Source organism: Eucyclogobius newberryi, unplaced genomic scaffold (assembly GCF_026437365.1).
Source record: "Eucyclogobius newberryi isolate DKJ021-1_F unplaced genomic scaffold, fEucNew1.0.hap1 SCAF_19, whole genome shotgun sequence".
Taxonomy (NCBI): domain Eukaryota; kingdom Metazoa; phylum Chordata; class Actinopteri; order Gobiiformes; family Gobiidae; genus Eucyclogobius; species Eucyclogobius newberryi.
The window spans coordinates 26243598-26259104 of NW_027315823.1; the positions used below are offsets into that span (position 1 = coordinate 26243598).

A 15507-nucleotide genomic window follows, 5' to 3' on the forward strand; every position below is an offset into this window, starting at 1 on the left:
AAAAGTTTTCTAATACCACTCCCTTATGTTCTCCCTGGTCCTGCTGTTTCTTTGTTTGTTTTTTTTGTTGTGTTGTTGTTTTGTTCTATGTTATAATAAAGTTAAAGACATGCAAGAAATCCCCAAAAAATATCGATAACACAGTAGGATTAAAATACAGTAAATCTGTCTTTTATCGGCTTAACCCCGGTATACAGAATACATTTATATATATAACACATATAATCAGAGGTTGTATTTCCCAGTTACATTTACTTGTTCCTTGAAATAGTTCATCTCGGAGTATCGTTCTGACACTGTACTTTTACTCCTACTTGAGCAATATATTTATTGAAGTAACAGTACTCTTGAGTAATATTTTGGTTCCTCCTTCCACTGAGTAAATGTACAAGTGACAAAAGGTTTATGTTGAAATTATTTAAATTTGTTTCATTCAGATATCAATTAGTTTCTTTATTTAATGTTTTGTGAAATTATTTGTCAATCTTACAGTTACTCTTACTTCAGCAATAGTTTCCTTAAATACTTTTACTCAAGTTATTTCTTGGACCACTACTTTGTACTTCTTGAGTAATATTTTGAAGTAACTTTACTCTTAGCCGAGTACAAGTTTTGGATTCACTGCCACCTCTGGCTAAAATTAGAATTTCAAGTTACGGTACGTTTAAGTAATGTTTTCCTTTCCGGTGTAGTGATTAACATGTTAGGGTGTAGGTTAGGCAGGTAAGTTGGATGCTTTTCAGGAACAATAATCAGCAGTTATCTTGACTTCATATTTTGTCAAGCTCGTGTCTGATGCTGCTCAAGTGAATGGCCCTGGAGGCATAAATAAAGTCGTCTGAACCTGAAATGAGCCCTCAGAATAGTCACCACCAGCCACAGATTTTATAAGGCAACATTGATTTATTCATTTAAGACAAAATCCTTTTTACTTACAATGTGTCCAAAAGGTCTTGTTTTCATGTAACATACCACATAAATATAAAATAAATATTAAATAAAATGAACAGTTGTAAGACACGATGTAAACAAAGAAAGGAAAAAAAATGGAAGAAAATTGAAACTACAAACAGTAAGAACATTTGATTCTTCGCCCTGAGTGAAAAATATTATTCCATTATTTATAAAAGACGATCAAAAATGTAGCAAAAAACTGGCGTAGCAAAAATACTACTTAAAAATCCATGTATATAAGACAACGAGTGCTTGGAAAAGTAGCCCTTAATCTCACAGAGTTCAATATTTCAGTCAATATCTGTTTACCAAGCACTGCTACGACGTCTCAACAATATCTTACAATATAAACATTACTTATACATGTTTAAATTACTTTCTTCAGTTATCATAAAGTACATAAGTGTTGCTTTTTATTTAGAGTCAGTCATTTCCCGAGCGGCTCCTTTTCAGTCTGAATATTGTGCCAGAGGAAAAACGGGTGAACATCTTGGGAGCGGCGTCTTGGTTTCAGCGCCGCACGCGGTTCCTCCTCCTCCTCCTCCTCCTCCTCCGTGAGTGAAATGGCATGGTCGGTCAGTGCACTTTGATTTGGAGGAATGCTTAGATCACACTGCAAACACGCTGAGAGTGCTGGTCTCGTCTTTCAGGCCCAGGATGCTGTAGGCTATCCTCTTCATGTGCCCGGGCAGCCGCACGCCGATATTCCTCACGTCTCTGTAGGAGCGGAAAAAGCGAGACATTGGATACGGTCGAAGCTAAAAACAATACGAGTACAGTTTTGAATTGAAGAAAGCTGTGGCGGTGAGGAATGGGAGGAATGACAAGGGGGTAAGAGGAGGAAGAGGAGGGGGGGTATTTCTGTATTCGAGGAAGAGTAGCCAAAAACTGTACTTAAATAGTAGTATTCAATTGCTTCTCGTCAAGAAAGTTTAAGAAAGTACTTAAAATACAGGGAAATTGTTGAACGTATTTGTAATAAATTTACTGATTTATTTAATTTGGTGCATTGATGTGGGTAAATTATTGGCCAGTGAAGTTAGTAGAAGGGCCTCTCAATCATTTCTTAAAACAATAATGGCAACATCAGTGGTTTTCTTTGCTTTTGTTATAGGAATTGAACAATGTTGCGTCCATGAGGCTCAATAGTTAATGAAAAGATGTGTGTAGGCAATAATTAAACTCAAAATACTAGCGATCAAGTTGATTAAACTATAGGGCAGTGACAAGTTGTAAGAAATAATCAGTCTGTATAGGCCGAAGACAGTGGCATTATTAAACAAAAATGTCTAAAAAGAATAAACAATTGTGCTTTTCATCAATAATTCCCTGTATTCGTAAAATACTAGTAGTAGTAGTTCAACCTTTAATTGCTTGATAGTGTAGTAAAGCATTCTTAATGGACAATAGTAATAATTCTTTGACTAGCCGACCTTTAAAATTATCATTAGTTCCATCCCAAAATCAAAAGTAGAATGTGCTCCAAGTGAAAGCCCGTCTTGTACTGTAACCGTAACCCATTACTCTGCGCCCCTGCTCTTAGAAATGAGAGGAATGAAAAGGAGGAGTGGGTGTATTTCTGTGTTAGCAAACGGCCTGACATATGTTCCTGTCGAGGGCTCAATACTTTCACTGTGTAACACAACGTGGCGTGCTGCCAGCGGAGTGACGGTGTCTGCACCTGTGCCATGTGTCACACTTACTCATGCCTCAGGCCGAGCACTTGGTCCATGCTGGTGACCCCGGCGCGGGCGAAGCTGTCCGAATACTGGCTCATTTTGATGGAGTCCAGCCACTCGGGCACGGACTTGAACATGGTGCCGTCACAGCCGCTGGTGCTGGGCAGGCGGATCGACACTCTGCAACATAAAACACGCAGGGGTTCTATTATTGAGGCCACGACGACAGGTGCAACGTACATTTGATAGCGAGGTCTTACGCGGATTAACTTTATTGTTTTGGACCATGTCATTGTTCAAAATTAAACTCTCATGGGAACCAGCTTTTCCATGATAAACCTTTTCCAAAACCGTTTCTTTGGGCGATACAAAGAATTGCCACAATAGTTAATACCAATTTTGATACCACAATGATAATAATAATGCCCTTTTTTTAGTCATTTTAAAACACAAAATGAAAATACTTTCATTATGTTACTATGTCGTCTTATACTAGTTCTGATAAAAAAATAAAAAAAAACTCAAAATCACTTAAAAACTCTTCGGAAAAGGTCACAGTTTGTCTTGTTTAAGTGATTTGTTTTAGTATCAATACTTGATATGTTTCAATACTAGTTTTAGAATTGATCGTTTTGACAACCCTAAGTCCTAGTAACATGTTGATTTAAAACATATATACAATTAACCCTAATATTTGGATCATTGCTCTCAGTCAAATTGCTTTTGTTTTCAATGGAGGCCATTTTCAGGACTTTTAACCATTCAAAAAATTGACCAGCGATGTTTTCTTTATCGCAATATTAACAATCCTAATTTAAATAACTTGAAATCTCTGGATAGAACCACCAACAACAGCGATAAGCAACATGATCCGCGACAACAGCAGTGCTTTTGTGAACATGGACATACCGTGGGTCAAAGTCGGCGATGGCTTTCAGTGACTCTGGGCTTCGGAGCAGCTTGTCCAAAATGTTGACGATGTCTGTGAAGCGCGGTCGGTTTGAGCGGTCGTGTTGCCAGCACTGGAGCATCAGCTGATAGACGGTCGAGGGGCAGTCCATGGGGGCCGGGAGTCTGAACGCCTCGTTGATGGCCTTCATGACCTGAAAGGAAATATACATGGTGTTTGAGTGAATGAACGTTGGATTGACCTGTGAACATTTCCGTGTCAAACAACGGTGTATCCTGTATCCTTAAAGTACATAGTAGATCTAAATATACTTGAGCTGGAAATTGCCTGTCTGTAGCTAAAATGGATGGAAGAAAGGAGAAAGTTTCAAATGTGACTATAAAGTTAAAGAGGACATGTATAATTGACTCTTTTGAGCTTTAAACCATTTTATAATAGTGTTTGTTTACATGCACAATGGTGCACAATTGAAACAAAGAATAAATAAAATACATGTTTGTTCTCTAATCATTAGATTACCGGTAGTCAAAGTTGTGTTTGATTGTTTCATGCATGTTTGAGTAATCCTGTACTGTCCCGTTGCTATAGTTTAATGTTAAATACACTTCAAATGCATAATATGTGTTTCAAAACAAAACCTTTCTACTGATCCTGCAGTGTCGTCTTTTGATACTCAGAAAGTTTCAGTCATATTCTGCTTCAGTCATATTTTGCTGGGGTTTTGAATCCACAAGGACTACTTTGAACAAATCGTTTTCCTTTAATAGTTTGTCTCTTAATAGTTAAGAGTTAACTAAAGTGCGACTGCCTGTTTTTAAAGGCGCTTTGCCAGAAAAGTGCTGTGTGCCTGTGTTATTCTTTCCACTCCATTTACACTGTGCTGTGGGAACTTCACTTTAAACCAAATCAATGCTCTACAAACGCTCGCCAAAGTAAGCGACGGTTCAGGTGTAGTTGAGACGTACCTCATGGTTGCTCATGTCCCAGTACGGCCGTTCCCCAAAAGCCATCACTTCCCACATAACGATGCCAAAGCTCCACACGTCGCTGGCCGAGGTGAACTTCCTGTACGCGATGGCCTCGGGGGCTGTCCAGCGAATGGGTATTTTACCTCCCTGACAGAAGAGAAACATTTACAAGTCAAATTTAAAGGCAGGGGAAATGGAAATGGCAAGGCGTCGAAAGAGCAACAATTTAGAGTGGAGGGTTGGGCGTTAAACAGGTCATTAACAATCTGGAATCGCTTTTAAGGAGGATAAAGTTGTGATTGTTCTCTGTTTTTGTGCCTAGAGACAATGATTTATGCTCATGGATGAGATTCTTAAAACGTTTCACACCAAGTATCAAGTGAGACAAAATTCAGCTTTCCAAATACCTTTAAATAAACTCAAATCCAGAACAAATATGGACTAAGCTAGAAAATCAAGATTCATAATATGGGGATTAATAGAAATAAAGACACAAAGAGGAAAAACTGCAATTAATCAGAGCTGAACCAGGACTAAAGCATAATCCAAGCCTAATACTTAACAAGGATTAAACGAGGATTACGCCAGATTTTAAAACAGGACTAGGTATAATGTCACCATATCATATTGTTAATTATTGTGAAAAGAAACATCACAATTTAACAATTATTCAATTTTTTTAACAACAGTGAGAAACTTAACTTAATTTAGCTTCTAAAATGATCACAATGAATATTAGTTTTAGTTTTTATGATTATATTGTGACCATATTCCATTTCTATTAGTACAATGCTTCAGTTTTCCTTGCAGCTTAACAAAGTCTGTCTGTGTATAATAAAGTACCGGTAAGTGAACTATCAAACATGTCTCCCGTGCTCACCCTGGTTGTGTACGTCCCCTCGGCGTCGTCCTCCAGAACGCGCGACAAGCCGAAATCAGACACTTTGCACTCCAGGTTACTGTTGACCAGGACGTTCCGCGCCGCCAGGTCTCTGTGCACGTAGTTCATGTCGGAAAGGTACTTCATTCCCGCCGCGATTCCTCTGAGCATCCCCACGATCTGATACGACGGCAGCTCTCCGTCGCGGTCCTGACGAGTAAAAGAAGAAATACTTAAATAAACAGAATATAATGACATACTATACACAGCATGCGAGAAAAAGGTTGAACAATACAAATATACTGTATTATTGATAAAAACCTGAAATTGTATAGCGTATTTTCCGGACTATAAGTCGCACCTTTTTTCATAGTTTTGGCCAGGATGCGACTTAAACTTATATACTTATACTCCGGAGCGACTTATATGTGATATTATTTGTTATTTTCATACTCCAGTGCAACTTATACATGTTTTTTTCTTCTCTATTATGCATTTTTTGGCTGGTGCGACTTATACTCCGGTGCCACTTATAGTCCAGAAAATACGGTATTCTTTTTTGATATTTTGATCAATAATGCCACTGTCTGTTATAATTTGATGTCTTTTCGTATGTGTTTTAGAGTCTGTATAGTCCAAATAACGACTACGACATTGTCGTTTTAATAGTCGACTAATCTTTGCGATCCTAAATTCACGGTAAGAGCATCCTCTGTGTATTCAACACCTTGTGTTGATCAATAAGCGTTTCCGTCTCTGTAGTATAGCGTCAGTCCTCAACAGATTATCCCTATATATCCCTTATAATTAAAATGTTTGTACTATAATAACTTAAATTGATGGTCTTACCCTTAGATAAGTGTCCAAAGCACCATTTTCCATGTATTCTGTCACGATCATCGCATGCTTGACTGAAAAAAAGAAACAAGTCATGTTTAGATACAGATGGATCATAGATAGAATAAAAAAACGTCAGCTGCTTTTTAAAGACTTACATTTCGTGACCACTCCCTCCAGGCGAATGATATTGGGGTGAGAGAACTGTCCCATGATGCTGGCTTCACTCAGAAAGTCCTGTCTTTGCTTTTCGGAGTATCCCGGTTTAAGAGTCTTGATGGCCACCGCCACTTCGCCTCGCACTGGGGACTTCATCGCGCCACGAAACACTTCCCCAAATTCCCCCACTCCGATCACTTTTTGCTTGGAGATAAAGTTTGGATCGATTTCCGTGACAAACTTCTGGATGGCGATGTTGGGGTCTTCGTACATATGTGGGTCGACATACGTTTTCAAAGGCTTCAGTTGGTCTAGAAATGAAAAGAGAAATGAGCACATACAGTATTTCCAATGGTTTGATAAAAAGTACGTTAAAAAGTTAAATTGAATCAGACAAATTCAATTCCCAAAGCATCAGATTGCATTTTTTTTTGCTTTCGATTGCATTATTATGTGTAATAGAAACAAGTTTGCGTATCTTGTGCTTAATGTTTATGTAATGATGCGTTTATCAGACGAATATTCCAAAGAACCAGACATTTTATTCCACTATTACGTGTAATAGTAGAAAAAACAAGACAAAGTCAACTCAAACTTATCTTAACAGCTTTATAATGATTCACACAAGTCTAAACCAGGTAGAAATGTTATGGTTATGAATAGACAAACTCATTCATTTCAAATTATTATTTTTTTGTTTACAATATCTTGACTTGGATAGTAAACCGTTTATGTCTGATTTATGAATTTTGTGATTCAAGAACATAGCTACATATAATTACATCTTTATTTTGTTAAAAACTGTGCCACTGTACGTAATTCCTCTCACCTGACGAAAAGTAGGGATCCTCTGGGCCTCCTCTGCCACGCGAGTTCAGTCTCCTGCGAAGAATAAACACTCTTCGATCAGACTAAACAAAAGCCGGACTGGATTTATGAAAATTACAGGGCACTCGTAGCGGCCAATAAGAGGACAGCAATTCTCAAGACGTGCGTGGGACATAAACATACGGTCTAGAGGTCTGGAGAAGATAGCGTTTATCTCAATGACACGAGCGTCAAATGTGGATATACAAAGTGTCACCAACCGTTTACGCAAAAACAGGACGGCCACCACAATGAGCAGCATGATGGCCACGCCCACGACCGCGCCCATCACGATTGTCGAGTTGTTCTGGATCTGAGACTCGGCTGGACAAAGGAGAACAAGGACATTTAGATACTACAGTGATTTACAGATTGCCATTTCAAGCCATAATGTGTAATAAACTAGAAATATCTGAATGTATAAAGTGCAACTAGATTTAATTGTGGCTCGTACGTAATGCTGAGGTGTGAAACTCGTGCTCCATGCTGTAGCTGCTTGGGTTTCCCTCTGGACTCAGCACTTGGACTCTGAACATGTAGACTGTGTCTGGAGCGAGGTCGTTTATCTGCACCGAATTTTTTTCCAAAATCAGGACGGTGTAAGTGGTCACGTCCTTCTCCCCTTCATCATCCTGAGACAAGGAAAACAGAAATGTTAGCTTACATTCTTTCCATTTGAACATTTTCCAACAAAGGAATAAAAGAAGGAGAGATCAGAAAGGCTCATGAATTAAGGGAAGATGATGTATCGCAACAGAAATGTGGCTAAGTTATGGTGATATAGTGGGGCTGAATGATTAAGTGCTGGACAATCAACATTTTCCTAAGAGCTGTAAACTGTGGAGTTCACCACCTACTGAAATCAAGTGCATTTATGACACAACAAGGCTGTAAATGGCATGAAAGTGTATGTGAGGGTAAAAGAATGAGCTGTGTATATGTAAATTTCCACTGATGCATTTATAAAAAGGGAAATGTGTTTTAATGTATTTTGTATTTTTGATAACTTTTTTAATATAGATTTCTCTGAACATTTTGCACGTGGCCATTGACGTAAAATGTGTGACATTCGGTCCCCGAGTGTCCCGAATATTCGTCACAACTCCAAATCAATCAGTTAGAATCTGGATTAACATGAACCAGGCTGAAACAGACTATTTGGATTTCAGCTTCCGTTTATATGCACCATTTTAGGACTTTTTTCAATTCAAAAGATAATATTTTGTAAAAGAAATGAGTTTTGCAATGGCAATAGCACTCATTTCTCATCATTCTGAAACCCTTTGGATACCAGGATTCCACTATGAAGTTTATCTGCACATTTCAAAACTCTTCAGCCGCACAATAAAATCAGCAGTTATATAAAGTCTTACCTTTCGTCTGTACATGAGCTCGTAGCGGTGGGTGATGTGGGCGGGCGGTCTCCGGGACAGGGCCCAGGACAGGGACAGGCTGGTGGGGCTGCGCTCGTCTAGGTGGATCATCGTCACTTTAGGGGGTTCTGTGAGGAGCAGGACGGATGCAGAGCCAAAACAATGGTTAGTGAGACTCAGACGGGTCATTTTGTGCTTCAAGTGTGCCATTGTGTGTCCCTGCGCCTTCTGGGGACACTTAACGACTTAATGCTAGGCCTACAGAACACAATGCACTAATCATTATCACAAAAGCTGCGTTAGCATATGGCTATTATGGCTTTAACAACTATTTGAAACGGCAATGATGTAAAAACCGTCAAATTTACAATCACAATTAAAGATTGAATCAAATATAAAAAAGGGATGTGCACACTTTAAAGTCCAATTAAGGCAATTTTGATTAAGGGTGCATCTATACTTCATACACCTCATCAAAACTAGGACTAAACTCAGAACTAAACCAGGATAAACAAATAAGGATTAGAATAGGACCAAACCATGTCTACATTCAGGACTAAACAAGATTCAAATCAGGAGCCAAGTAGTAGTTGTAGTAGCCATAAGTCGTTTTAGCAATACCTTCAATACTGTATGTATAGTAATTTTAGGGTGCATTCACTCTTATTTGGTCCTAAATTGAGCCCGTAATTTAGTCTTGATGTGGACTTAGTTTGGTCCTGTTTCAGTCTTTGTTTAGTCCTGATTTAGTTTAGTTTTGGGGTTTAGTCACAGTTTTTATGTTTTGAATGTGTGAACGCACCTTTTGCAACATTTTTATTTCAAAAACCTAAACCTGGAACTAAACTATGACTAAAATTGAAAAAAATAAAGTCAATTTTAGGAACAATCAGGACTTAAACCAGGACCAACGTGTGACACACTTAATCTTTGCACATCAATAAGTTTATAAGCAAGTATAAGAGGTTTATAAGTAATGTATGTAATTTTAGGTCCTGTTCTAATCCATGTTTAGTCCTGATCTAGTCCAGATTTAGTTTCAGATTTAGTCAACCTTTTTATATTTACTTCTTTTGATATCATTTATAGGCCTCTCTCGTACCTAAATAATCCAGAGCCGCGGTGATTGCCGCTATGGGCCTCTTTGCGCTGTACTGCGACACCCCGCTGTGCGCCTCCACAGTGAAAGTGTAGTTCAGATGAGAATCCAAGTCCCCAACTACAACAGCGGTGTCCTGGATGTCCGCGGGGGAGGGGTCGAACCGGATCTTGTCGCTACACGGGACGCACGAGCTGGCATCGCAGAGCTCACACACCACGCTGTAGGTAAGGTCAGATCGGCCCCCGGTCACGAGCGGAGGGTCCCAGGACAGCTGTAACTTGCCCTCCGCAGACAGTGTGGTGGAAATGAGGTCGCGGGGGGCACTGGGAGGAGCTGTGGGGGGCAGAGAGAGGGGACAGAAGTCAGGCAGATGTATGTGTGAAGTGAAAGTTAATGTTTGACTGGTTAATTAGTGATCATAAATTCATGTCAAAGGGAGAAGTTGAAGACTAATTAAAGGAGGACTAAAAGGAGTATTAATGTACTGTAACAAGTGCTAACCTACCACTGTATTCAAGATGTATACAATTTAATCCTAGTAATCATAGGAAAAAGAAGAGCTTGAAGTCTACAAAGTATTGCAAAATAAAAAATTGGAACAGTTTTTTGCCATCTTATGTCACGCATCAGGGCAGTCAGCACCGGCTTTTTTATTTGATTTGACTTTTAATGGAAAGAGAAATTATTGAAGAACTGAAAGCTACATATTTAATAATTAAAACAAGGATTATTTACACTTTTCCTTTTGTGGCAAAAACTGATAGGACTGAAAAAGCAATATTACTTTACTGTAACAAGAGATAACCTGCAAATGTATTAGCGGCATTTTAACGGCTAACAGCATTTGAACATTTTAATGAATTGCTGTGTCATAAAAAAACTGAAAACAAAACTATGGATGGAGAAAGCAAAACATCAAGCAAAACTACGAGCTAAATAACAGTAAACCAGGAAAAAAACCAGCTACCAATATAAAGAAAACAAGTAAAAAATACATCAAAAACTTAGGGATTATTTGTAAAGTGTGGTAAATTTGTGTGACAATCAAAACTCAGGATCCAAATGTGCGAGGCTGAAGCAAAACTAAACGAGGCAGAACCAAGCTGTCAAGTCCATCCATTAAAGAGGGACAGAAGTTGAGCAGATGTACTACATAAAAGGCAGGAGTTATATTTTAACTTTTTAATTAACGTCGTAAATTTGTGTCTTTACCCGAGCAGGCGGCCGTCAGGGGGTCGGAGGGGGAGCGGAAATACCCGTCTTCACATTCACATTCAGTAGCACCGGTGTCAGAGGGTCTGGTGTTGTCTGGGCAAACTCGGCACAAGTCGTTCCCAAGAGCTGGTTTGAAGTAGCCCGGTTTGCAAGCTGTAAGGAAAATACATGTGATTTAGTTCAGGAAGCTTAAAATAGAAATATGGTCGAAATCATTTTAACAACAGTAAATTCAGGATTAAAACGTAGAATGAAACCTGAATTAAGACAGCAGCTGCAGTTGTGGCCAGGCTAGCTCAATGTAACAAAGATGATCCCTTAAGTCTTCTTGTGACAAGTGTAAAACAGACAAATACCGGAAGAGTGATTCATCAAAAGGCCGACACTGAAGTCTACCTGATCCAAGGCCGTTCCACCTGACAGGAAGCGCTTGTTTTAAGGCATCTGTGATCACAGGGGGAGGAATGAGAGGGATTTCCCTGACAATGTGCCTGCACTTGCCTGTCCGGCCCAAAGGCTTTATCTTAAAGGTTTGCCCGAGTCAACCGGATAGCCCCAAATCCACCCGGTGAACCGATAACCCTACTTTGAAAGATAATATTTGTGTTTGGGCTAACGGAAATAGCACTTTGGACGTGTTCGGTGGAGCGTTTCGGAAAACTGATAAAACGCAAGGCTTTCCAGGGCATCGGGGGTTAATGAACGCGTATGGAAGTCGAAGACCGGACAGAAACTATGAGGTAGATCCAAGCTAGCCTGATGTTTCCTCTGCATCTTCCTTCCTCCCACTCGCCTTTGACACCAGGCGCACATTACCAGCTCCCAAGGCCAAGAGTTAAAAGACTAAAGCACCAGGAAGCCAGAGAAAAATTTCAACAGGAATTTTTCAAAGCGTTTTAAATGGAAATGTACAATGAGAGACCACTGCATTATTGTCAGCTCAGCCTCCCTATGGAAAAATACACTAGAATACATGCTTTGTTTGCAAAATATACGTAAACAGAGTAATAAAGTGGATTCTGAACATGCATCTTCATAATTTACCTGATCCTTTAAGTTTACTCCATTTCAGTGCAAATAAACAACTCTTGTTAAGCACTTTTATATCTTAACTTTTAGATTATGACAGTAATGATTCACACCTTGTCTTGTCATTTTAAGGATAAACTATAATTTCAACAATTCTCTTCCAATAAATATTGTCAGGGAAATGAATATCATACCGTGAGATGGCGGATAACATTGACAAAAGCTTTATATCTCGATATAAGTCAATATCAAGTCACTCAAACAGAAATGTGTTAAAACATGTCTTTAAACATATTAGTTCAGGTTTAATTATCAAACAAATCTGAAATATCTGCAAAGTGAATCATATATCACCATATACCCTTATTTAAGTTTACAACATCACATTTTTATTTTAGGTTTAATCACCTATCTTGTTGCATTTTTTAATAAAACGATGCACTCGTTTTACAAATGTTGCATATCCTCAAAACAGATGTTATGATATCATCTAAATTTCGATACATTGCTCACCCCTCGCTTCACATTCCTACACACATTTTTCCAAGAGTCTTTCTAAAACCAACCTATATAACAACTCTCAATCTGCTCAATAATACCTCGGTCTTAAATAAAAATTCCCGCGTCTCCTCTTTCCTCTAGCCATCTCTCCGGGGAGTAACCTTTCCATGTGGCCCCTTTGCTGGTGGCCCGAGAATACGAGTTTTGAATCCTGGTGCTCGAGTTACGTCTCGTCCACAAAGGCCGGAGGAGACCTTTGCTCTCCAAGTAATTCTGCAGCAGTGGAGAAGGAGCAGGTTGGATGTGGATGAGAAGAAAGATGAATAGAAGTAGTCTTGAGGGGGGCTGGGCCCAGTCTGGAAGCCCACGACACAGAAGCTCTCTCTGGGGAGTCGCTGGGGCGCGATGGGGGCGGAGGAGGAGGAGAGGCGCAGGTCTTTTCGCATAAGAAAAGGAGGCCCACTTTTCATTTCATCTCGGGCTCAAGCAGCAGCAGGACTTCTGTCACGAACCAAAGGAGATCCGAAGCCTTTTCATGTATTGTTGACTAGATTAGAATGAGTGGTGCCATAAATGTGTTGCACTATTCATGACGCCCAATGGCGGCATGTGTGCACTGATGAACAAATATAAACATGATGGAAAAATGCCAACACTGGACATCACGAATGAGGGAAAAAATGCAATCGAAATGTTAAATGTTTAGAGTACGAGAACAGTATTTGTCCTATATTGTCAAAGGAATTGAAAGAGATTGACAAATAGTTCTAGAGCAAATTATGCAAAAATCATGAATTAACCAAGACTAAACCAGGACAAAACAATGCTCGATTGGGATTTGATGTGTAATTAAAATGCAGCACTAATTATAAAGTATTCGGTCGCAAGATTTGCTAAGATTTCGTCAAAAGTGAAATGGTTTGAAGAGTTAATTTACATAATACGACTGACTAGAAATGTTTTCAAAAGCCAAATGTACCGGTATGTTACTGTGATCCAAACAGAAGATGATAACAAAAAGAAAAGAATAATTTTTGTTGCAATTTAACTATTAATTTGTCAACAACACCACAACAATTCATTAGCAGTATGTTGTGCAATCTTCTACCATTCTACCCTTGTTTTCTAAAGAGGCGAGTTTTAATTCAATCAACCTTTTCACTTGTTGCGCCAAAATAGTGTCCTTTTCTTTCGCCTCAAACCCCCAGTGACAACGGGACACACGTGAAAAGGACTTCATTTCCGCACCGATGCATCTGTTAATTGAATCTGTTTGGAGCTTTGTGCCGCGCTATTGTTCTAACGAGTGGGAACATGGATTAGGGAGCGGGTTGCGTGTGTTAACCACCGGATGAAAGAGCAGGGGGAGATCTGAACCGGGGCATGTCATTGGCTAACAGCTGTCCTGTTGCTCTGCTAATCCTCTTGACTAAATTACACTCCACACCTAACTAAGCAGCCACGAACCTAACCATGTACGCCAACTGTCGCGCTGTGGCCCGGTCTCCCTCCTCCACCAGCTCTCCCTCTTTCACTGCTCCCTTATAAGCGCCGTCTATGTCGTCTGTATGAACAACCTGCTTATTTGTGTCAGTCAGCATTCCTCCCGAACTCACTCACTTCCTTCCTCCCTTTTCCCCGCAACAGATGCAAGATTTTCAGGGGAGTTCAAGATGAGTCTCGGGCCTCTCGTATGTCACTTTTCCCTTGTAAATGTGAAACTAGAAGGAGGTTGGCGTACAGGCAGCAAGAACAAAACATTTTTTTTTAAAATTCCAGGCCGCTTGCTAGACTTGGGTTACAATGACCATTAAAGACTGCCCTTTAAAACGTCTGTAATTTCTTGTAAATGAGTAAAGGTATTTGGGTTTCTCATTCTATCCGCTCTGACTCAACATTCAGAAACAGAAAGTATGGAATTTCCAGCATTTTATGAACAGAAAAGGCATTAGTATCATTATTAGGGATGTGAGAATACCTTCGCATCAACAAAAGTCTCACAATAATACAGTGGGCTGTCACAATATATCGAATAATGAGTTTCTTTGCTTGAATCCAATCCAAGTCGACCAAAGTGCTTAACACACAAATGCAAATGAAAAAGTAAAGTCAATATTACTACTAGTCTTAAAAAGCCAGAGAGAAAAAAGAAAGGTGTGCAGGGAGCTCATTCCAGAGGTTTGGCCCAGCAACAGAAAAAGATCGGTTTCCCTTTGTTTTTAGGCCCGAGCCCCAGCAGGGCGGAGGGCCTATTGCTCCCGCAACGCTGCCGAAGGCAGCGTTGCAACTGCCAGGGGCGACGGTACCCCGTCGCCCCTGGCAAGTACAGTGAACTAGCCCATGCCGAAGGCATGGATCATGCATACTTACTCCTGCTATGACAGAAATATTCAACAATGAGTGAATGGGCGTAGCCCATTCACTCATTGTTGACAACAGCAGCGCGAAGCGCTGCATTCCTCCAAAAACCCTCCTGGCATCGTCCCGTACGCAAGTATCCATGCCGCAGGCATGGGTCATGCTTGTATCTGCTCAAATCAATGGAAGTCTATGGGGAGTGGGCGGGGCATCCCGACGGAATAGGGAGTGACGAGCGCGTAAGCGCTCGTAATGATGATTCCACCCCATCGCGGCATGGGGAAGGCTTAGAGCTTTCAAACGATGTATAATTTGTTCTTATAGTGGAAACGGCTATATTGTTTTTGCTAAAAAATATTATTATTAGGCCCGAGCCCCAGCAGGGCGGAGGGCCTATTGCTCCAGCAACGCTGCCGAAGGCAGCGTTGCAACTGTCTGACCAAACATGCGGGCGCAGCCCGCATGTTTGGTACCCCGTCGCCCCTGGCAAGTACAGTGAACTAGCCCATGCCGAAGGCATGGATCATGCATACTTACTCCTGCTATGACAGAAATAGTCAACAATTAGTGAATGGGCGTAGCCCATTCACTAATTGTTGACAACAGCAGCGCGAAGCGCTACATTCCTCCAAAAACCCTCCTGGCATCGTCCCGTACGCGAGAGTCCATGCCGCA

The 15507-nt window shown here is 40.2% G+C and overlaps 1 protein-coding gene across 1 annotated transcript in view; it reads right to left on the reverse strand.

The window, feature by feature from the left end:
- Window positions 1-885: 885 nt before the first annotated feature.
- Window positions 886-15507, reverse strand: part of epha2a (eph receptor A2 a) — a 28497-nt gene continuing 13875 nt past the window's right edge. Inside the window, exons 4-16 of the mRNA XM_072452501.1 lie at window positions 10942-11097; window positions 9730-10062; window positions 8628-8755; window positions 7709-7886; window positions 7476-7578; window positions 7217-7269; window positions 6387-6698; window positions 6241-6302; window positions 5392-5601; window positions 4509-4658; window positions 3543-3736; window positions 2658-2813; window positions 886-1671 (exon numbers count right to left, since the gene is read on the reverse strand). Of these exons, the coding sequence (XP_072308602.1) occupies window positions 1563-1671; window positions 2658-2813; window positions 3543-3736; window positions 4509-4658; window positions 5392-5601; window positions 6241-6302; window positions 6387-6698; window positions 7217-7269; window positions 7476-7578; window positions 7709-7886; window positions 8628-8755; window positions 9730-10062; window positions 10942-11097 (2144 nt within the window). The 3' untranslated portion in view covers window positions 886-1562. The remainder of the gene's footprint in view (window positions 1672-2657; window positions 2814-3542; window positions 3737-4508; window positions 4659-5391; window positions 5602-6240; window positions 6303-6386; window positions 6699-7216; window positions 7270-7475; window positions 7579-7708; window positions 7887-8627; window positions 8756-9729; window positions 10063-10941; window positions 11098-15507) is intronic.